This window comes from Danio aesculapii, chromosome 21, assembly GCF_903798145.1.
Source record: "Danio aesculapii chromosome 21, fDanAes4.1, whole genome shotgun sequence".
In the NCBI taxonomy this organism is placed as follows: domain Eukaryota; kingdom Metazoa; phylum Chordata; class Actinopteri; order Cypriniformes; family Danionidae; genus Danio; species Danio aesculapii.
The window spans coordinates 11,990,786-12,015,517 of NC_079455.1; the positions used below are offsets into that span (position 1 = coordinate 11,990,786).

The 24,732-nt window shown below is 37.2% G+C and overlaps 1 protein-coding gene across 1 annotated transcript in view; it reads right to left on the bottom strand.

Annotated features, from left to right (window-relative positions):
• Nucleotides 1-1,835: 1,835 nt before the first annotated feature.
• Nucleotides 1,836-24,732, bottom strand: part of siah2l (seven in absentia homolog 2 (Drosophila)-like) — a 51,889-nt gene continuing 28,992 nt past the window's right edge. Inside the window, exon 2 of the mRNA XM_056446245.1 lies at nucleotides 1,836-4,382. Coding sequence (XP_056302220.1) covers nucleotides 3,831-4,382 — 552 coding nt within the window. The 3' untranslated portion in view covers nucleotides 1,836-3,830. The remainder of the gene's footprint in view (nucleotides 4,383-24,732) is intronic.

Here is a 24,732-nt window from a genome sequence, read left to right on the forward strand (position 1 = left end):
AAAAATGAAATCTAACCAGTTTAAGAAAATTTGGCACCCATTTAGGAAATATATCCAAGAACATTTTATTGTCAAATATAGATCAAGTACTTGTGTCAGCAAATTGATTTTTTTTCTTTCTTAAGTTCAAAGTAGAGTGTATTGTGTGATGCAGATTGACAATTGCAGTTTTTTGTAAGCCACATTATTATTTACCTTTTTATTTGTTGGTGCTTTTTTATTTTATTGTATGCACTTAAGTACTATCTAAACTTTTTAAAATATATATATAAATCATAAATTATTAAAAAAGTCAAACTAAGGGGTGGCATGTTGGCTCAGTGGTTAGCACTGTTGCTTCACAGTTTCGAGTCCTAGCTGGGTCAGTTGGCATATCTGTGTGGAGTTTGCATGTTCTACCTGTGTTGGCATGGGTTTCCTCCAGGTGCTCCAGTTTCCCCCACAGTCTAAGGGCATGCGCTATAGGTCAATTGAATAAGCTAAATTGGCCGTAGTGTGTGTGAATGAGTGTGTATGGATGTTTCCCAGTACTAGGTTGCAGCTGGAAGGGCCTGCATTGTGTAAAACATGCTGGATAAGTTCATTCCGCTGTGGTGACTCCTGTTGAATAAAGGGACTAAGCTAAAGGAAAATGGATGAATGACTGAAAATTCAAACTAATTATAAAAATATATAATCAAAGCAGAATTTGGAAAGAAAGCAAATGGATGTCACAGATTTTTAGATTTTTAGTTTTAGATTTTGCCTTATAAAAACAATTGTTGAAATTGAATTAAATTGTTTCGGTACATTTAGTTGTGCATTAAAAAAATTAAGTTTTACCAAAATTATTTTTAGCCAATCCTCACAGTTCTCCAACTTTTTTTTCTTGAGAGCAGTAAAATGAGAATCTGTCATTACTTCTGTTTCCATTTCAAATAGTTTTTCCGTCAACATAATGCATTTAAAGTGTTGGCACAGGAAACAATGGATGAAGCTCTTTAATTTTGTCGCTATACATGTTAAGTATTCTAATCCTTGACGAGAACTTGTTTATTCGCAGGTTCATTAGGATGTAGTGCTCAATATTGATCGTGATGGCTTGATTGCGAGGCATGGCGCACGGCTCAGAAAACCACCTGCTCACTTCATTAAAATGCATTTATTCAGTTTGGTGTTCACTTCTGGGTAGGGGAGTCTGAAATGCCGTGGGAGAGAGACAGATGGCTGGTGGTCTATTTTGACATGGTATGCCTTGTCTCCGTCTAGGAGCTACAACTGGTGGACGAGTATATCGGAATGAGGGCAACTGAATGTGTTTAGGGTGTTTTTTAAAAATCCAGGCTGGATGGTTGGGTTAAATGCGCAAGTTGAAAATGGTTAGTTTTGTCTCTAATGACTTTTATTTTGCATTTTCAGCTCTAAGCTATAGGAATCATTTTATTAAATTGGTGCTTGGAGCTTCCTTCAGGGCTTGCCATTTACATGCAGGTACTCCTCCCTGCTCAACATGTTTTTAGTTATTTTAATGCAGAACTTTAAATGACGGAAGTGCTACTGTCATCAAACATTTGATTCAACTGCATAATTGTATAAAACCTTAAGTCCTTTAAAACATTCACAGATTTTTGTCATCTACAAAAGGTGTCCAAGTAGAATATCAGACTCATCAAGAGATTTTTGTGTAAAGGTTTCATTTTCTTCTAGAAATGAATAGGCTACAATCTCATTAACATATTTAGTTGTCATGGCAACTGAATGTAGAGAGCACACTAACTGGGGACATCCACTTGAGAAGACGTGCTGACCACAACACATGGTTATTTCTTTAAAAAAAAAATCAATAGAACAAAACAACAGATTTATAAAACATTTAATTTACATTTTAAATAATTTTTTCAGAGAGAGCAGACAAAGAAAGATAAGCTGAGGGTGAGAACTGTGCATCAGTCTTGGGAACTCTTCGAAGAACCATCCACATTCAAAGACATCAGTTCTCTTCCCGCACAGACATCGCCAGAGTCATCAGAGGTATTTGATAAGAGGCTGGGTTTCAAACGGTGTTGGTGGAAACTGTTACTGCAGCAGGTTTTTGGGGGCAACGTAGGATAACCTGTGAACAATCTCATGTCCTTCCCACACATAATGCCACTTTGTATAAAATGCAAGTCTCTTTCAAGACACTGGAGGTTTGGAACAAAGTGACCTGAACGCTGAGTCCTAGAAGGCAGCAGACTCTGAGTTTTGTATACAAATAAGGCATTGTGGGTTCATTGACCAAAGGGGAGAACGGAGGAACTGTTCAGATCTTTAAAAGAAGCCAAGTAAACAAGCCTTCAGTCTAGACTAAACGATCATTTTAAAGAGACTTAACAATAACAACAGATACCAACAAAACTAAAGCTGTTTATATATTTACAAAAGCTTTCCTTAATCTTACAGATCATCTTGAAACATTGAAAGAAAAGTACAAAGACAACAAAAACAGTCAAATGCTGACACTTTATCAACAATAAAAGAACAGATTGCCGTTTGTGCGCAGGTTATATCTTTGACATACAGTCATTGGTGACAATGTAGACTAAAAAGAACAGTTTGAAGACCCAATTAAAGGAATAAGTCACTCAGAAATGAAAATTATTTGATCATTTATTCACCCTCATGTCTTTTGAGCCCCATATGACATGCAGCACAATGTGAAAGCTGCTCTCAAGGCAAAACTATTATAAGCTGTCACCCAAATCTATCATATGGCCTCAGAAGACTTAAATTATACTGCAGACGTTGTATAGGCTATATGTATGGTGCTTTTAGGAGCTCAACAGACGTTATATATAAGATGCATTGAAAGAGAACAGCTGAGACATCCTGCATGAGGGTGCATAAATGACAACTAATTTAGAATTTCCAAGTCAAACATCCCTTCACACAATAATCATATACATGTATCTAGGAATATTTGTGATGTGACATTAGATCATGATAACTGCTGATACCAGCTCTAATCACGGATATCAGTGTTCCTCTTTTCTCTGGATAAGTTTATCAGAGGACCACAAAATAAACTTTCATAATTGTCATCATTTGTATTGAAACGCTAATGACAGGATAGATTTTTTTGAAAAGAAATAGGAAAGGAAAACATTGTGAAGAGGTCAAATCCTTGCCTAACAAACATGGTGGCTATGTAGTCATTTTATTTCCACCATGCACACCTTATTTTCACCATGGGCACTGTTTTATCAAGTCATTATATAACCATGAAACCCAGAAGATTACCATTTACATTGCCATGTACATTTGCTATGGTTCCACTATCTCCCGAGAGGAAAACCACAGTAGTCAGTGCAGTTTTTGTACACATAGGTTTTACAAGTTTCTGTGGCAAATGTTACACCTTCATGCCCAGACTCTTTTCAAGTTAGCATTTTGATTCTGTGAAACTAAATTCATTTGTCAAGTTTCTGTAGATTTTGGGCCAGACAGGGGGCATCCCAGGCAATAAATGTGGTAATCCACAACTGGAACTTTACCCTAGATGTTTTCTGAAGGATGAGGTGTTTGAATCCTTGAAGCGTGCAAGAGAAAATCTCAATTGCACCAATTCCTTCAACTGATTGCCAACACCTCCACACTCTCCTCTTCATCTCTAGAAGAACTCCAGCCATCGGTCTAGCATATTAACAGTGTATTTTAATTGGGAAGTGTGCATTGTTTCAGCGGATGACTCTTGAACAGAAATATACACAAATGTATACATCTCTCAACCACTGTCTTCAGAATCTGCAGTCTTATAGAGAGCAGAGGCTGTCCAAAGTTTGGTTTACTGGAAAAAGTCTTACTCTGCCACCTCAGCACATGGAGATGGTCACGTTGATACCCAAATTGCCATTGTCTGCAAACAGATGGGCAATGGAGGTATCAAAAACAAGACAGTCACTGTTCATGATGGCCGCCGCAACACCATCATGGATTGAACGTGGTGTGGCCTCCCATGTGAGCCGCCTACGGTTGCCATTCAACTCCAGGCGGTAGGCAAAGTTCTCTGCTTGCTTCCGTGTGCCAATGAGCAGCACGATAGCAAAGAACTGTTGGTGTCCTTCGTATTTTTCCTGCTTTTCTAGAACCAGCATGAAGTGGTGGCCGAAACACGATTGCATCATGACCCAGTCCACTGCTCCAGGTAGGTTGATGTCCGTGGCCAGAAAGACAATGTCCTCACCCTGCAGGGTGGTAATGGATTTGTGGGCATGCATGAGATGTGGCATGACTTCCTCCAGGGAGCCCTGCCATTTACAGGAGGCCCCCGGGCACGGACAAGTGTACGGACGAAACTCACACACTTCTTCATGCTCTGGCTTCTCGCTGTGGTGAAGAGACAGCAAACATCCAGCTGAGGAATACTGTGGGAAAATAAAAACGAGACATAAATGGTTTACTTCTGAGAAGAGGAAAAACTAAATGATTAAAGAGTGTTTGGATCAAGTGCTCAGGTAAGTAATGGGAAAACACAGGAAGAGTAACTGATGATAAAGGACAAAGACAGAATAGCGGAAAAGATTAGTGGAAGGCTGAGAAACGGTGAAAGGACAAAGGGAAAAGGGGAAAAGTAGGATGATGATGGGATTTCAGGAGGGCAGATGAAGGACACAGTAGACAGGGAATTATATATGAGTATAGCAAAGAGGGAACTAGGCCATGTGCAGAGATGTGTCTGTATCATTTGAAGCGAATCCACAAATTACATAGTGTGATCAGTCCATTCGTGTGTGTACTTGCCCCAGAAGCAACGTTGGTGCTAATCATGCATCAAGCTGTGACAACTCTCTCATTTTTTATTCACGTCTTCATACAGTTTGGGAAAATGAGTGGGACAGATCATATTACTTGGAGATGAATAGCACAGCAAGGCTTTCTCTTTGATTATCTCAGGAAAGGCATATTGATGAAGGTCAAATAGGAATGTTCCCCCAATCTGATCACTTTGCTTGAAATGTGTGCACTGCATGACTTTCACGACACTCTTAAACCAATATTTACAAAAGGTGAATTACAATAAAGACCTGATAAATGCCCTTTCTAGGGAATTTATTCAGATTAGCAGAACTGAAATAAAAGACAAGGTATTCAACTAATTATGGGTAAGGGTTTATAATTCGTACCAATCATAAACAAAGCAAATAAGTATGACAATCCTTGCATGAATGGCCATGTAAAGGAGTAAACCTACTAGCTTTCTAACAAAGGGTCAACACAATTATGTTTAGACTGTGAAGAACTAATACCAAACCAAAGTATTTATCAGACACACAGACGAAAATCAAATTAATTCAAAGATTTAAACAGAAAACATTGTCATGTATTATCTGATTCCTTATTTAGTTTCCTGAAAATCCATGTAAAATCCTTTTTAATTAAAGTTAAATCTTTGAGCCACAAGACAATCCTATTCTATCAAGTTAGGGCAAGGCTGGAGGTGTGGGTGTTTAGCCCACTCAACGCTCCCCACCAAGGGTGCGCTTCAATATCTGCCAAATTAATTATTAATCTGAGTGGTAAGTCACTGGCTGCCTAGCAAAAATCAATGAGTGACAGCCGTTATCCAGTGGTCCAGAAGGCCCCAGAGGCCTTAACTGCCTTAAAACACTGACATTTATTGTCAAAAGCCGTTAAGAAGCAGCAGCTTGGGAGCAAGAATCATTGGATCTCCTTCACGATACACTGGGTTTCCAAATTTTCTTTTCATTAAGACATGGCCTGTGTCCAAATATCCTCAAATTCATTTCGCTAATCCTTCCTCATTTCCCAGCCTTTCTTTTACAAACCAAACAATCTGACTTCAGGAGGTGTTAAAGGTTTATGTGTCCCATCTCTTCCCTTTCAATCAGACAGTTATCCTCTTATCTACCTTATTTAATGAGAGAATGACAGGATTTTTTTTTACGGTAATCCTACGGTTGTACGGTAGAGATAAAGCCTCTGTCTGGAGACTGTTGGAGCTCAGGGAATTTTCTGTATCTGGTAGGAAGGCATAGTATCAAGTGTTTGTTTAGGGTACACCGATTAGTGTGTGTAGTCAGAACCCTCAGCCATTAGTACAGCTTATTCCAGCTGTGAACTTTGCAAAACAATGCTGTATATCACTTTCCTCGCATTGATTAGCTTCTAGGGTGAACAACTTAACTAATTCAGCAGTACATCAGAACATCTAGTCCACAATTGCTGAGCTTAAGTTCAAATAAATTCCGATAAACAGAACTAATGACAAACAAAAACAAATTTGTCATTGTTAACTAATGACATTCTCCATCTTCCTAGCCTTGTTCACTCTAATTAAAACTTCAAATGTATAACCAGCATGCATTGCTCTAGAGACCTGATGAAATAATAAGTGAAGTGCTCTTCTAGTACACCCTTGATGCTGTGCCAAGCTAGCCCTGTGGAGATGCACAAGACCCTGAGCTTAGCTACTGAATTATTTACACACTTCCGCATTTAAGTTGCAAATTATATCTTGCCACTTTAACCAAGAGAGGAAGTCATTGCAGATGCTCATTTTGACGAATACAAATAAATTGAGACAATTTATTAATTGGTTGTGTTTTTTTTTTTTTTTAAATCAAATTAACATAGGAAGTCAGACCATAAAATGGGCATGTAGAAGTCAGTCTTCACAGGGCGTTTTCTTTAAGGTTCAGTCTTACCCTAGGCTAAAATACTTGATTTTCTAATTATTCTAGCTATGTGGAGCTTAATTTTTGCATTTCTTAATGAATAACAAATGAATCCTGCACCTCCACAAACCACCTGCAGAAGACCATAAATACTTCACTGCAACAATTTTGTCTTTTAATTCTTTGAACTTAAAAGGTCAAACAAATAAGACTTTGCAATTTAAATAGGGTTTACTGAAAGCATCCAGAAAAGCTACATCAAGCTTTAAGAAAACATTTTGCTCTGAGTACCATCCAGTTCAAGGGTATCTTTCCCCAATTGACTGATGCCTTGACCTACAATGTTGACAGTTGAGAAGTGCTAGGTAGCCTCGTTTCAAGAAACTATTGATGATTCGCATGCACCTATTCAGAGCAAATGAATGAGGCAGGCAGGCTTATCTCTCCTCCATTAACAAGCAGAAGGACCTTGAGTTGCCATCACCAAAGTGTCAGTTGAAAAGGATGGTGTCTCCGCTCTCAGATCCCCAGAGAGGGAACCCAGGACAGACAAGATGGCATCATTACCATCTCTTCTTCGCTTCACCCTCAAGGACAGGGTGAGCGCATATGAAATGGCAAGAGGAGCACTCTTGAGACCAAGAGAGGCCACAGTCATCTTGGACTATTCTTATAAGACACAATGTCAGCACATGACCTCATCGCTGCTGGGAAGCAGTCAGGCTCCTGTCATAATTACAATCATCTCTGTGGGGGCTTCCGAACAGCCCAAACGAAAGGCTTGTGCATCAGGCACAGAGAAATCAGATTTCTCCTGATCAGCGGCAAGCCGTCGCAACCACTTCAACTGGAGCAATGGAAGCCTAGACACTCGCTTTCCCACTCTGGAATCAATAGCAATTTAGTTAAAAGTTGGAAAGCTGAAATCGGCCCAGTGAAGGCCAGAGTAATTAGGTTAGAAAGGGGGAGGGGGATTCTTGCTTGCCAGATTCTTGCTCTAGGCTCGGTTCTTCAATTACATTTAATGTTTTTATGGAGCAATTAGTGTAATGTGTCTGTATGAACAGTATAATCTGCATTGAGCTGGAAAGAAATGGCATGAGACTTGGTACTATAAGGACATTTTAAGTGTGACAAAGGGGCTGCACAGTATTGACTGTAGTCTGCAATGCAGAAGCAAGTTATTTTCTGTGATAGTTTTAGAATTTACGACTAAGAATAATAAATGGTCAAATAATAAGAAAATACAAGTGTGCAACTTTGACCAGCATAATGAGCTGTTTTTATGGATAAAAAGCAATGGAAATGAATGAAAGTTGAAGTCTTAACCCAATAAGGTCCAGCATCGGCATTTGTATTGGTCATATTGGTGGATGTGTGATATCAAGTAGCTAGTATAGTTGAGCGGGAGAAACAGTTTAGAGAATGTGATTAGTGGATTAACTGGCTAAATCAACCAGAATGAAAGGCCTATAGGTTTAAAAGTTAAGAATTCTGGTGAAACAATCAATTTTGTAGCTACAATTCTTCAACTCTGCAATATTATTTTTTATTTGATTATTCTATTTCTGTACCTGAATACTGCTAGGCTCTCCAAGAAAACAAAGCACTGGATATTTAATTTGTAACTTTGTTATGTTGTAGATATCTTTGACTCAAAGTGAAAAAAATATAAATAAATAAATACGCAATAGCCTTATCACCCCAATCATTCAAAAAATATATAATTGTTTTCTAATTGGTGAAATGGTTTCCCATCACAATATATCAAGTAACATTAAACAATGTATTTTGAGAATAATTTTATCATAGGCTTTTAAAACACAAAAGAAGACTTAAAAAAAAAAAAAAAAAAAAAAAAAAAAAAACTTTCCACTTTAATCTTATGTTTTCCAACTTTTCCTTCCAACTTTTCCTTTTCCTTTCCAACTTTAGTTTATGCATGAAAGTAGCGTAGATGGAGTGGGTTTATTCCCAAATCCGGTCTTAACTTCCCAAATTTCTATCACATTTAAATCTATGTTTTGCTGTAGAAGTAAATGTGTGGGCTTCATGCCAGCTGACGTGGAAACCCAAATTTTCTAGTAATCCACAATGTATTGCCTGCAATATTGTTATTGGATGACAAATGCTTATTTCTAGTACAGCATTAAATTATTGGCTGATAAATGATGGACTCTTTATTGCCGGTTGATCCATGTGTACTGCTGCTGCCCATGAGTGTTTTGATAGATGCAAACAGATGCACACTTTACATGCCAGCTTATGCTGGAGGGAAAAAAGATTTCAATACTGTAAAAGTTTATCACCATGAAAAAGAGGATTTTAGAATTGCAGTTTATAAATAATTTTGAAATGTCCTTTTCAAGATATTTCTTTGCGGTTTCACTGTTTTCTACAGTTAATGTTTTAAGATTGGTTTTCCACAGTATCTGTATCCATTTATGAAACATTGATTTACACTGGTTACAGACTTCCAAATATAAAGAGTTATCAGTATCAGTATTGTGCAAAATGTCCATATTAGAGCATGCCTAAAAGCAAACAAACATTCAATACAGCATAATATTTATGATAATACTGAAACAGCAATATTACATTAACTATTGAACAATGCTCTTCATATCCTGACTACTCACCTTGCTTCCTGGAAGTGGCTTGGTATGACAAACTGGTCGGTTTGTGCCTGTGACACAAACACCTCGTTGTCGAGGCCAACCAAGAAGGCATCGCAACTGGGACAAATCCCTCAGGAGTGGGAAGCAGGAGGCTGGGCACAACATCACCGCATACACAACCCTACAATAACGCTCCACTCAAAATCTTTGCCTTGACGGACAAAATTAGCCTACTCTAATTCTAGCTTCAGTATCCAAAATAACCCTCCACAATAAACAAGATGACTATTTGGGGTCTGTTGGTTCACATGCAGCTAACGCCAAAAGTCTGAGATGTTCGAAATTAGGAAGAATGAACCTACTGACCTACAATGAGTCAAGAAAGCAAACTGAACACGCTGTACTCTCTCACTCGAGCGAAAACAGACGGAGCTCCCACGAGTGCATTTGAACAAGTGCAAGTGTGTACGCCAGCGCTGAGTAATTACACCAAACGCCTCTCCGTTTACCTGCGCTTCTGACAAGGATGCTTTTGTGCCCTGAAGGACACAGACCACGTTTCGCATCCACTGCCAAAACTCAAGCGGTTAGAGCAACGCAGCCTCCTCGTCCACATGCACAAAAACAACTGCACAACCAAACAAACAATCTATTGATTCAAAACATACACCACGGACTGCATTGTGCCCTGACAGAACCAGAAAGAGACCACGCTGTGATTCAGTTGCTCTACAGAAGCTGTCATTGTCAAAAAACACCTCGATCCCAATTGAAATTCTGCTCTCATTCCAGACACGATTTCTTATTCCCGAGTTTTCAGGAAAAGCGCAGACAAAAATCAGGCTAGTTCTCAGCTCTCCATGAACTGCAGATTCCGGTTGAAATTGATCAGCTTTTAAAGGTTGTCAGGTGAGATGTTGTGGTCACAGTAAAGCCTCGAGCTCTGCTCAATCTGTCCGAGATCCTACAAGCGAGTGCGATCCCTGCCAAACAATGTTTTCTCCTTCCTTTCTTTCGCTCTCCGTCACTCGTCTGTTGTTGCTGCGCTCTGGAGGGTGAAACTCAGCAGAGCTGCGGACGCAGAAAAACATTGTGGACTGCAGTACTGGCAGCGCAGCTCGCGTGCATACGACAGGAGGGGGAGGAGTGTGTGTCTCTGTGTGTGTGAGTGTAAAGGTGGGGTGGGGGGGATTCAAATCTCCATTCCTCTGCTGTTTTTTTCCCCGTCTCTCATGCCTGTAGCACAGCCATTTGGGGACTTGAAGCTGAATGTAATCTACAGGTCTTTCATGTTAGATTTGGCCGCATTTATTCCCTGTGGCTCTTTGAAGGGCAGATATGAGAACATTCTGTATATATATATACTACGGGAAAAGATGATTGTACGGGATGGGAGACCCATATGAATAACATAATTAGACATTATGTCGATTTTAAAAATGTTTTTGAAATAAGTCATCAAGACTGCATTTATAAGACCAAAATGCAATCAGAACGCTTAGTATTATTTAAAGTAACTCTAGGTAATTACTGTGATGGCATTTTAGTACCATTACTGCAATTTTTCTATTAAGGTTTTTATTATCATCAACAGTGTTAGAAAGATCAATGTTTGCTACATAATATTTTTTTGTGGAAACTGATTTTTATTTAAAATATAAATTTGGATTTTTATTTAAAATATATTTTCATGATAAATAAAATTATTAAAATATTTTCAAAAACGATTAAAATATACTTATTGGCAAATTTATCATATTAATTTGGTTAATATAAAACCATCTGCATATTAGAATTAGAAACTGATGTCTTTTTTTGGTTGTTGTTTTTATTAGCTGCACTACAGTAATGAGCAGGTCCTCATCCAGGTCCTGGAATCTGCGCACATATAGAAATCCACTGATTGTTGACCCTATAATTCAGTCTATTTATTTATCTAAATGTGTTAAACATATTAATAATTATATTTTGCATTTATTTTAGTAAAATTGTTTTATTAATATGCAAATATTTAGATTATTTGTGTACAATGGCTTAAGTAATATTTTGTGTCTTTTATTTAGTGGATGTATTATGAGAGACCTGCTGTCGCTTCATTTAACACACAAGTGGGTCTAACTAAATTTGGATTGTTAACCTTAAATAACAGCTCCTATACTCTAAAAATCTTTTTGCATGAATCCAAAATTTATATACGCACATACAGAATTTTTTTAACAAAAAAATAACCAACTCGCCCCATTAATGAATTACATGACTGTTGAATAATCTGACAGCTAAATACTTTCAGAGAAAAAAAACATGTTTATAGTTTTTCTCCTATTTTTTATCTTGCATCTATTTCCACTTGTTAAATCCAATGTCACGCGTCACACTTTCTGGGTCCAAACGCTCTATCAGATGCCAAAAGCAACAACAAAAGGCTACTAATGCTCTCAGTGTGCTGTAATCCTATTACAAATCATGATCGTAAAGTTTATGTCCATGCCTAATCTCAGAATCAAATGATGTAAATCGTTAAATACAGCAAGTCCAGACACTGTAGTGAACACAATCATTCAGTAAAAGATGCTTTTTTTAAATTCATAAACACATATACTGAGAGACTTTTCTCAAAATAAACCCAGAAACTATTCTGTACGTCACAACCTAAAGGGGTAGTTCAGCCTAAAATGAAAATGTACTCATTTTAGGCTAAAAATTTACTCATTTTAGACTTTCAAACCTTGACCAGTTTCTTTCTTCTATTCAACACAAAAGAAGATATTTTGAAAACCATTGACTTCCACAGTTTGTGTTTTTCCTACTATGGATGTCAGTGGCTACAAAATAAATCAGCCTGTGAAGGTTTTAAACTACTTGAGTAAATAATAGGCAAGGGGTGATAACTGGTTTAGGGCGGGTTTGGAAAAGTGAAGGTTTTAAAGCGACTAACTGTGCATTCACATCAAAAGCGGCGAGAGCTTCGAAGTAGCTGGAAGTCATTCATTTTCAATGGGAGCCAGCGTTGATGAGCACAATGTGGTGCATGTTTGCAGGTGTGGGCTTCGAAGAAAGTTGAAATCAAGTCAACTTTTGGTAATGAGCAATGACGCAGTTAAGCGGCAAGCAGATGTAAATGTAATGTAGAGGTCCACTGCTTGAGAGGAGTCCAGAGAACACAGTCTTGTGAACTTTGGTTCCTACCACAGTTGCTCCCAAGGGTTTGGTTATTGCGATGGCCGGATTTCCAATTACTTAAGAAGTTTTCTGCGACATACATAAAAAAAAGTTACTGGCGAGTTGATGTGCATTAATGTTATTTTTTTCCTTAAAAAAGGCGGGAATTTCATACCAACTATAACGACAATATTGCTGCTTCAGAATATTTCAGACATGGACCCATAAGTTGAAGTGAAGAAGTCACACCACACAAGCTTGATCTTCCATAGTTAAATGAATTTGATTAACAACATTTTCATGCTAGAAAGCATGTTTTTATGCGGGAATGTAACTGATTTGCTGCAACGGCCCCTTTAAACACAAGATCAATGTGGCGAATTTTGATGCTCTTGCCAGCAGAGTAGTAAAGGCAGACAGCGTTGTCGGGGCGGCCAGAGCAAATTTTGACGCTCTCAACGCGTTTGGTGTGAACGCACAGTAAAATTTTCTGTTATACCATTTCTACGGTATACGTACGTTTTTTCTGACTATATTATTTCGTTTTTTTTTTTTTATAGCAACAGTGTCTGCAGCAGAAATGGACCCTCCACATGAAATGCTACTGGTCAGCCGCAATTCAGCAAACATTTAAAAAACAAATCTCTTATAAACCAACGTCCAAGCATGCTCTGGACCTGAACAGTGCAGTGGCGTTACTTTATATCCAAAGAAAATATATCCAAAGGTGCCTTTTTAAATTGTTAGAAAATCTGTGTGTTTAAAACTAAAGACAGCCGGAGTCTATGATTTATTTGAATTATTGAGCCTGACATGTTTACTGCTGTTATACATGTTCAATAGGGAAAATGTAGTTTTTTTACCCAGACATTTAAATAGAACATAATATATAGCATTACTTACAATACCATGAAATTGTGATATTTTTATTTTTATAAGGTTATCATACCTAGGGGGGTAGCACCGATACCGATACTTGGATCAGATATCGGTTCGATACCGCATATTTTGGCTGGATCTGGTATCGGCCAGCTGGTACGGATCCAAATCCGATCTTGTGCGTGCCCTATATTCTGTGTAATTCATAAACCAACAAAAGCCATAAAAGTAGACTATATTTTAAGGCACTACAAAGTTGTCATGTATGACTTCTATATTCCAAATGGTCTGAAGCCATTCGAAAGTTTAATGTGAAGTACAGATGAGTATCCAAGCTGAAGTCAGAATTCTTAGCATATTCTTTAATAATATTTCATTAGATATTTTTCAAGACACTTCTTTACAGCTTGAAGTGACATTTAAAGGCTTAACTAGGTTATTTAGGTTAACTAGGCAGGATAGGGTAATTAGGCAAGTTCTGTAGACTATCGAAAAAATATATAGCTTAAAGGGGCTAATAATTTTGACCTTAAAATGGTGTTTAAAAAATTTAAAACTGCTTTTAATGTAGCCAAATAAAATTAAGACTTTCTCCAGAAGAAAAATATTATCAGACATACTGTGAAAATTTTCTTGCTATGTTAAACATGATTTGGGAAATATTTAAAAAAGAAAAAAAGAAATCAAAAGGGGGCTAATAATTCTGACTTCAACTTTAAGTAATCGGTTTAGAGAAATGCATTTAGTTTTGCATTAAATGGGTTCATTTTGACCTGCAAAAAGGAGTTTATTGTGGTCAAAGTAGTTGATTAAATTAATAAAAGTGAAACTGACGGGTGCAATATGGATTGTCATTAACAGAAAAGGGAATGTTTATTAAGTAAAACTGGCCTCAGGCAGTTTAGTTTAGTCTGCGTTTAACCTGCAGGAAAATATCAGGCTTTGCTAAAAGCTGGTTATTTTACCAATGATTAGGTTTAATATTGGTAGCCTATTACAGATTTCAAAGAAGAATCTTAATATTAAAAATGGAAACATGCTGGACCACAACAGATCAATGTCATACAGCAAGTATCATGTTTACAATTAGATTGTGCCATCTGTAGGCCTATATATTATTTGAGTTTATCCACAGAACAACAGAAACTGTATTTAAAAAAAAAAAGGCACAGTATCGGGATCAGAGCTGTATAGGTCGATATTTAGAACTTTGGGATTGGGATCGGAACAATCAGATGGAACATTGACCCTAATCAATACATGTTCAGTCAAACAAAATTGCTGCTCCAATAAACTCGTTTTATAAACAGTTGAGAAAGTGACAAATATCTTTATCTGGCCAATAGTTACAATAGGTATTGACCAAATAAAATCCCATCAGTCCATTCTTACTGTAAACAGCATTACAGCTATTGGATTCCTGCCTTGCAGACTACAATTTCTCTCCACACCTGCATTCATTTTCATCCCCTATTGTCCATTTCATCATTCTATCTCTTCGCAGCCTCCTCTGACCTCCTGCAATAGGATTTGAGCTCAGAGTCTGGATGCTTTCACACATCTGTGGCTCCAGCAGTCGCTGCCGCAGCTTTTATTTACATTCATGCACATGGAGAGACAATCTGCCGTGCTGCATTCTACTCATCTTTACCCTCCTTCACTTTCCGGGTGAGTGGTCTCTCACACACAGAAACACACACACAGAGATGCACACACACCTCTTGGCTTCTCGGCCTGTCTATTTTTAGCCTCATGATGACTGGCAGCACAATCAGGGGGGCACAATTAGAGGCATACAGAAGACACAGACTGACACTGGCGTTCTCATTTGATTACAATGACATGCATGAGCCCTAGCAGAGGCTTCTGGGACAACACTGCAGTAGAAAAGGCATTTCAGTTCATATGAATGATGAATGAATCCTTTACAAATAACGCCCTTGAAGTCATCTGGTGAAATGGTATTTATAATATCACAATATATACATTAAATAGCAGAACAACAAATAAGTTTTGTCCAAAATCGTGATCACGGATGCCTAATTTATTTTAAACACAAAATTTTTTTTTTAAATAAAACAAAATTAAATGAATTCATAAAACCTAATAATATTATTAAGGATCATTTATTACAGATGTACCAATTTAGTCTGATCTGAAGATATTATACCACATATTTGATGCTACAAAAACCTAACTAATAAGGTTGCAAAATATATTGTTTCAGCATCAAAATCTCAACACAGTCATTCGTAGTAGAAACATTTGCACATCATTTATCATTAGCATGTGTTTTGAGGCATGTGACTAGGGATGCAACGGTTAACAGAGTTCACTATTAACTGTGGTTTAATTCATCATAGTTAATCAATCGTAAAGACTTGTTGTGAATTACTGTGAAAATATAAATGTATATAATCTAGTTTCAAATGAACAATAATCTACATATAACTGAAAAGTTATATTCTTTATTTCTTTCTGACTACTGGCTGAGCCAATGTTATGCAAATGCTACGGGCAGACTTTTAACGACTCTTCTGTGTTCAGTAGCTGGGCAGGTTTCTAACACCTATATGCCAGTTATCATGCTGACTTCAAAACTTAATTTGCATGCTTTGTTTAGCAATCTCCACTCCTCCTGAGAAGACATTATAGATAGGACATCTTTGTCTCAAATTAGACTTGTGATAAAACTCGCAGACCTCTAGTAGGCTCTTGCAGACACATGGACTTCTTGAAGACGCTGTATGACAGCAGATTAACCAACACGTTTCAATAAATTCTGCTTGTTTTAAGTCTCATGGACTGGGTTCTCTCTCTATTCAATCATTTATTTTTTTACAACAACTTGGTGCCGTGACCCAAATAGAGACTGAAATCATCAAATTTCTTAACCGATCATATTCGGTGAAGATGTACAGCACTTTGCTTCATTCTGATGATTTTATAAGTGTTGCATACGTAAATAATATCAAATAAATTGATCATGCTATGATTTATAATGTTTTTAATTATTAAGAACATTTTTCTGAAAATGGATAAAACCGAGTGGTTTAAGGAACAGTGATTGTTTAAAGATGTAATGGTACTTTAATTTTATATTATTAGTTAATGTATTTACTACTTTATCTTGTACAGCATTTATTAATTACAGTTCAACATTTACTAATGTCCCAAGTTGGTACTTGTTCCATAGTTGTGCTTGTTAACATTAGTTAATAATAAGTTTATGAACTAATAAATCAACAATTTTATTTTCATTACTATCATCAAAGAAAGATGAATAAATACTGTATTAAAAAAAAAGTTTAATTTACAGCTCTTAAAGTCACAGTGGCCTAGTTTCCTGCTGCTGCTATAATAATCAAATAACAAAGTCAACATTTTAAATTCACATTGCTCTTGAGAGGAGAAACATACTAAGGTTACTGCAGTGAAGAGTATGCTGAATTTATTTTTTTGTGTGTTTTTTTTTTTGCACAGCTGACGTCAAAATTATAGATTTTTTTTTCTTTTTTAAAATATTTCCCAATTGATGTTTAACAGAGTAAGAAATTTGTAATACAACCACTGTAATACAATGATTTGCCTATAATTACCCTAACTTGCCTATAACCTAATTAACCTAGTTAAACCTTTAAGTGTCACATTAAGCTGAATATTAGTATTTTAAAATATACATAGTAAAATATTATGAACTGAAAATTTGTAAGGACATATTATATATTGGATTTATATTACGTCATATTTCATCATTTAAACAAATCCCTCATATAAATTGTTTTGGTATTATGGCCCACTAATATTCATAAAATGTAAATAATTTTGATTACAACACTGATCGAAATTTGATTTTAAAAATCAAGTGGCCCTAAAATGAAATGCCGTCACACGTTTTAGTAAATGTGTTCTGTAAATCATGCTGAAAATGTAGAATAGTCATTGTTTAAAAAAAACTATTTAAAGCTGTATTACAAAGAAAAAGTAAATTGGTACGTAATTTAAAGTTTAAGACTGAAGACTCACAAAATGCACTCGATGGAGCCAGATCAGTAAAAATACATTATGTAAAACATTTACATAATATTATTCATAAATCCACATTTACAAAATCCAATTTCTAAGTTCAAAACACAATTCGTAAATACACAAATCCAATTCTTAAGTTCAGAACACGATTCAAACATACGCAAATCGAATTCGTGACTTTAAAACACGATTCATAAATACACAAATCCAATTAATTTGGCAAAAATATTTAAGATTATTATTGTTGAATTCACAAATTGCGTGTTGTTTTTAGGAATTGTGTTTTAAATTTACAAATTGGATTTTGTAAATGCAAATTGTGCTGTGCATGTAAATTTTATTTTGTAAATGAATTAATTTTGAGACTGATCTGACTCCATAGTACTCTATGGGCTTGGTGGTGTCAGATTATTCTTTTCAGTCATGCTGAGAGCAGCATAATGGAGCCGACAGCAGTACTGCATATTTGTTGACATTTGCACTGACACACACACTATACACTGCCATAACACCCAGCCATAATGAGAATATTTCACACATGCACACACACATGCACGCAGCTCAACAGTCCTGGTGTGTTTCTTTCTGAAGCCCATGATAAGAGATAAAGGATGTGTTTGAGATGGAGGTGACAGAGAAAGCTAGACTTACTTGCCTTCTTTAAACAGGGCAATTCAATTAAACTACGGATTTATGGGGCACGAGAGACTGACCCATGATTGCAGGTTAAATTTAATGTTCGGTGAGACAGATTGTATTGATAGTGGTTCGGGGCTTCGATTGAAGGCTTTTTATTTTTAGAGGAGACGAGTTAAAAAACGAATAAAAACACATTAACAACATTAACCTCATTTTTACTACGACATTTTGATCTGACAATTTTGTATATTTATGGTCAGGTAAAAAAAAACAAAAGATTGACAAAACAAAGAAAAAACATTTTAATTAAACTGAACAGAAAAAACAAAAACAAACTACATTAAAAAAAGAAGAAATAACAGAAGACAGCAAAACATCAACATATTGTTTGTTTTAATGTTTCGTAATGAAATTATAACCGCAATATAATAAACAATCAGCATTTTTTTGCTGCCGTCAAAGCTTCAAAAGGTTAAAAAAAACAATAGATAAATAGATAGATAAAGCAAACAATAAACAACATTAATCAAACTGAACAGAAAAAAACAAACTACATTAAAAAAAGAAGAAAAAAAGCAAAAGACAACAAAACGTCAACATATAGTGTGTTTTAAAGTTTCGTAATGAAATTAACCACAATTTGATAAACAATCAGCAATTTTTGCTGCCGTCAAGGCTTCAAAAAAATAGCCTCAGGCATATTAAAAAAATGTTTGGTTGTTGTAACCCAACATTGGGTCAAATACAAAAAAAAAGTAATCATTAGGTTTAAAAAGTATAATTTAAATGTAATTGAAAATAATTAACCCAACATTGTGTGTCCATATCTGACCTAATGTTGGGTCAAGACACTCCAGCATTTAGAGTGTATAAACACTGATTTATGAACATAGTTTTCAGTGTTCCGATTACTCTATGCTTGCTTGACACACAGGAACCAATGAAGTTTGATCTCATGCGTGAAGTAGGTTTGGTTGAACTTCTTTTTGCGCTGATCAATGTTTATAAGTGAGTGAAAGACTAAAGCCATTCTGTTCATCATAGTTACTGATGGTGTGTCAATGTCTAAACCACTTTATTCATATTGATTTGTTTTTTTTTTGTACCTTTTTACAAAGGTTTTAAATAGAGCTATGGTCAAAAATCGGTAGAGAAATTGATTGAGAAGTTCTAAAAACACCACTATTCTCACTTGAATTGATTCAGAGCTTTGTTTGTTTTACAGCAGATAGTGCTTTATCTCCCTTACTTTTTATCATTAATAAAGTTAACAAAGGTTTAAATTAATTAAAAGATTGTTCATAGTGAGTTGCAATGCAAAAAATGCTTTTTTACTTCGAGTTTTTGTCTTGATTCTAGTCCAAATATCTAAAATTCCTAAATCAACATCCAAACAAAAAATATGGTCATGTTTTAAGAAACAATTTGCCAAAATTAAGTGACTTTTCCTTAAAGTAAACTAAACAATCTGTCAATGGGCTAAGCAAAATAATCTTATATCAAAATGAAAAACAAGATTATTTTGCTTATCCCATCGGCAGATTATTTTGCTTGTTTTAAGGAAAAAATTTAATTGTCATATTGCTTTTTAAAACATTTTTGCTTGTATAAAAAAAAACGCAAAACAGATTTAATTGTAAATTTTAATATGTAATGTAGCATGTATTTATATAGTGCATTTATTTTGTATGGCCATACACCCAAAGTGCTTCACAATCATGGAGGAGCAAGAGGGGTTACGAGAAGTGCCATGGGATTTTTTTTAATGAACACAGAGAGTCAGGACCTTGGTTTAACGTCTCATCCGAAAGATGTGTCCCCTTCACTGTACTGGAGCATTAGGACTCACACTGATCGCAGGTTGAGTGCCCTGCACGATGATACGGCCTATGGCCCGGCGGGGTAGCAACCGGGGGGCGGGGGGGGGTGGGGGGTGCGGCTGGGGGGGGGGGGGGGGGGGGATGGGGGGGGGGGGGGGGGGGGGGGTATGTCCCCCTCACTTTTAGTGACAGACTATTTAGAAACAGGTAATTAAGAATGTGAACTTTTGGATTTCATACAGCTGTCCCCCCCACTTTTAAAATGTCCACTACGCCCCTGCCTGTGGCCAAGTAGGTCTGGGTGATAAATAAAAAAAGGTAATCGAAATTGACGTTAAAAACCTATAATCAATCTAATCTTTCCAGGATAATTTTTTTCAATCACTTTCCCTACCGTTTGTGTAGTCAAGTGTCCCCTCTTTTTTAAGGCTAATTTATATTTATTATATTGTTCTGATATTATACTTCTGACAAGCACACGCGTATTCGCATACCTGCACACCTCTCAAAAAAATGTAACTACACATCACAACAACACGTAGAGCAAGCTTTATGATCGTCACAAAGAGCTCAATTGGTGGTGATGGGCGGCACGAAAAGCTGCGTTTTAGGTGATGTGTTTTTATTTCAGTTGTTCAGTGTTGATGTTCAATAAATAAACAGATAATAGATAGTGTGTGTTTACTTCAATTATTTTAGAATGAAGTAATGCACCATTCATTCAAGAATCTCACTTGTAATATGTGAACATATTTACTGTACAAAACTTGTCTGTGAACTATGAGGGCAAAAACATCAAATAAATAAATAAAATAATCGTTGATTAATCGTAATGAGTTAAAATGTTCAATTAATCGAGATATTGATTTTAGGCCAAATCGCCCAGTCCTATAGCAAAGTATCAATTAATATTGATACATGGCACCACAGTATCAACAATGTCTCATGGCCATAAATATCACAAATATTGGCATTTGGATTTTTTTTGTCCCACCCCTACAGTATAAAGTGATACAAACTAAAGGTTAAGATTAATGCAGTCATTATAGCTGATTTTCTAACAATCTCACACACCTTTCCAATGTTTGCCTCGCCCAAAAGAAATTCAACAGAGCAGTGCACCTGTCAGTCAATTTCACTTTTGGGGTTTTCCAAAGATAAACGATTTGGGTTTGGAATGGTTGAATAAATGACAGAATTTACGTTGTGTTGAGAACTGCATAGAATATAACAAACACATCCAAACCGAAGGAGGGCTAAACCGCAGTTGTTATCACTCGTTTTCTGACTGGCACCCATTTCTGCCTTCGCTTGAAGAAACTGGAATCCAAACCAACTGTCAATCAATCAATCAACTTCGCCCGTCAGCCTCCGAGCCAAGTGAGACTCTGACAGGACTAGATTGGCAGCCCGCCAGTGTGTGCTTTCTCCGAAATCATTCCCATTTCTCTTTCCTGCGCGTGTTAGAGAGAACAGCAGCTCTTACGCCGACATGAGCAGAATGTAAAGAGCTGAGGAACGTGGAAATTTTCGGCTCGGCGGAGTGTGAAATGTAAATGATGGAGGGAAAGAAGAGAGGATGAATTATAGGAGTTTTTCCCCTCGCAGATTGGAAGCAGCAGTCGACATGCGTCCGCGTGGAAATGTCTAGCGTTATGTTACATTTATACTCTGCCACAAATCATTTAGCCTAAACACTATTCATTACATCGCCTCGTGTGGCATTTATGTCAGGCTGTATTATAAACCTCTGATGTGAAATCACAACACAATAAAACATCCATTCAGAGGGGAACAACGACAGGCCGTGTCAAACTGACAACATTTACAGACGTTACTAATGACAATCAGAACCAAAGTACGAACATGTGTTAGTATGAAGGTTGAGCATTTCTATCCAGGAAAAATAAAACATCCTGTAGTTTATTATAAGGTGCAGATGTGCTTGCGTTGCCTAAACAAAATCTATTAGCATTATTAACAGCATGAAACCAATTAGAATGTAGTTCGAAAAGAATGATCAAAGAGTTTAAGTAATGAAAGCAACAAAAAAAAAAAAAAAGTGTTCATAAATAATGCACATTTACATAGCGCATTATTGTGTATTGGCATACACCTAAAGTGCTTTACAATTGTGTGATGGGGTTATTATTAATTTTTGTATGTTTTAAAGATGTTTGAGGAACATCACACAAATAAGGTTGCCATTTTCACTGGTTTTAAAATATGACACTGATTATATACACAACAGTGTAAAAAAGTTGTTTAATTTACTCACTAAATATGATTTAACCTTTAAATGTATTTTTTAGGGCAGGGGTGACCAAGCCTGTTCCTGGAGATCGACCTTCCTGCAGATTTCAGTTGCAAGCCTGTAATTATCAAGTGCTGTTTAGGTCCTAATTAATTGGTTCAGGTGTGTTTGATCAGGGTTGGAGCTGAACTTTGCAGGAAGGTCGATCTCCAGGAACAGGGTTGAGCACCACTGTTTTAGGGGTTTTCAAGCTTTACTCGCCAGCCACTTTATTAGGTATGCCTGTCCAACTGCTTGTTAACGCAAATTTCTAATCAGCCTGTCACATGGCTGCAAATCAATGCATTTAGGCATGTAGACATGGTCAAGACAATCTGCTGCAGTTCAAACAGAGCATCAAAATGGGGAAGAAAGGTGATTTAGGTGACTTTGAACATGGCTTGATTGTTAATGCCAGACAGGCTGGTCTAAGTATTTCAGAAACTGCTGACCTACTGGGATTTTCACACACAACAATCTCTAGGGTTTACAGAGAATGGTCAGAAAAAGAGAAAATATCCAGTGATTGGCAGTTCTGTGGTGCCTTGTTGCAAAATGCCTTGTTGATGCCAGAGGTCTGAGGAGAATGGCCAGACTGGTTCCAGCTGATAGAAAAGCATCAGTCCATTGAATAACCACCCGTTACAACCGAGATATGCAGAAGAGCCTTTCTGAACACAACACGTCCAACCTTGAGGCGGATGGGCTACAGCACCAGAAGACCACACCGGGTGCCACTCCTGTCAGCTAAGAACAGGAAACTGAGGCTACAAATTAACTCTACTAGATGCTCTATGAAGGACTGTCGCTTCACTGCAAGAAGATTGCTGGTTCGAGTCCCGGCTGGACCAGTTGGCATTTCTGTGTGGAGTTCGGGTGTTCGTGTGGGTTTCCTTCGGGTGCTCCGGTTTCCCCCACAGTCCAAAGACATGCACTATAGGTGAATTGAATAAACTAAATTGGCTGTAGAGTATGTGTGTGCATGTGATGAGTGTATGGATGTTTCCCCACTACTGGGTTGCATCTGGAAGGGCATCCACTGTGTAAATCGTGCTGGATAAGTTAACAGCAAAATTAAGAATAGAAATGATTTTCCTTTAGACATCACACTAAAGGCTGATTTATATTTCTGCGTCAAGCGAACGCGTATGCTCTGGCGCAGCCTACGCGTGGACGCATAGCCCTCGCTGTGGCCGTCGGCAACGCTGACGCGCACCTCTATAAAAAAATGTCACTACACGTCGCAGCGATGTGTATCAAAAGCTCTGTGATTGGTCAGCTTTGTAGCGCTGACGAGTGTGGGCGGAGGTGAGAGCCACACGAGCCCAATGCAGTGAGTGTTTACAAGTGTGGAGTCCCGTGAAGGAGCTCTAGATGGAAACTGTAGTTTTGTGTTTACCTTATGATTAAGGCCCAATCCCAATTCTACACCTTAGCCCTTCCCCTTACCTCTACCCCTCATTTTGCGCATTCCCGTGAAGGGGTAGGGGTGTCAAATTCTCTTTAGCTTGAAGGCGTAGGGCTAAGGGGAAGGGGTAGATAGCCCCTTGAACATAGATTTTTCAGGACCACACTCGAAACCAAGGGGTAAGAAAATTTCCCAGAATACACCAGCCACAACGGCAGCATAGCTGCACCCGGAAGTAGGGAGATCCACAAATTAGTATTTTTTGTCATTATTAAGAATTTTTACAACAAACAAGCATGTGTTTTAGTATATTCATAACCGCGTAAGTGTTTTACCGTCATGCTTAAAAAAAAAAAGAAACACGCTAAAATAAAAAATGCTAAAATTTGCTATATATAATCCTTAATAATAACTCCTGTACAGCAGTCCCACAACATTTTGTCACTCAATGACACTCGAACACCCTGTCACTAAAGTCTAGTGGCTGGAAATGAGCTTTTAACAGTGTCTGGTATAATGTTAATGTTGTTTTTGTGCGTTTACATAGATGAATATGGCCACTGTGTAAATGCACAGTATAGTTACGATCATATTACCACATTAGATCGTTATGATAACATCATATATGCCTTCAGCGATTTCCTGAAGATAAATACCAAAAAATAAAGCAACTGGAAATAACTACAGCAGGCATATGAAGCATGAGATCGCGATGACATATGATGACATGTGCAGGTGCTGTAGTGCTGTCCCATTTCTTAGGGGTAAATTTTGAAGCCCTTCCCCTTCACACTCAGTTTTAAGGGCCAAGGGGAAGGGGTACAAAAATAAAATTGGGATTGGGCCTAAAGTTGTTGCACATCTGCTGGTTCCCGCCTCTGAATGAGCGCGTTTGAGCCACTTGTACATTAAGGTAGCATTCAGAATAAAACAAAACACCAGAGAAGAAACTCGACACAAAGGAACATAAACACCTACTGCCAGCTATTGTTTCGGAAGTGTTATTGCAGAAAAATGCAAACAGCACGCAGAAGTATAAATGCACTACTACGCACAAGGCATGCGCCGTGGGTCATGCCGATCACTCGACGCAGAAGTATAAACCAGGCTTAAATTCGACCATTCTTAATGATATTTCTTAACATCTCTCTAATTTTTTATATTTCCAAATCTTGCTAAACCACAAAAATCCACCCCAGTCTCTGACACATTAATATTGCTGCACATTGTGACA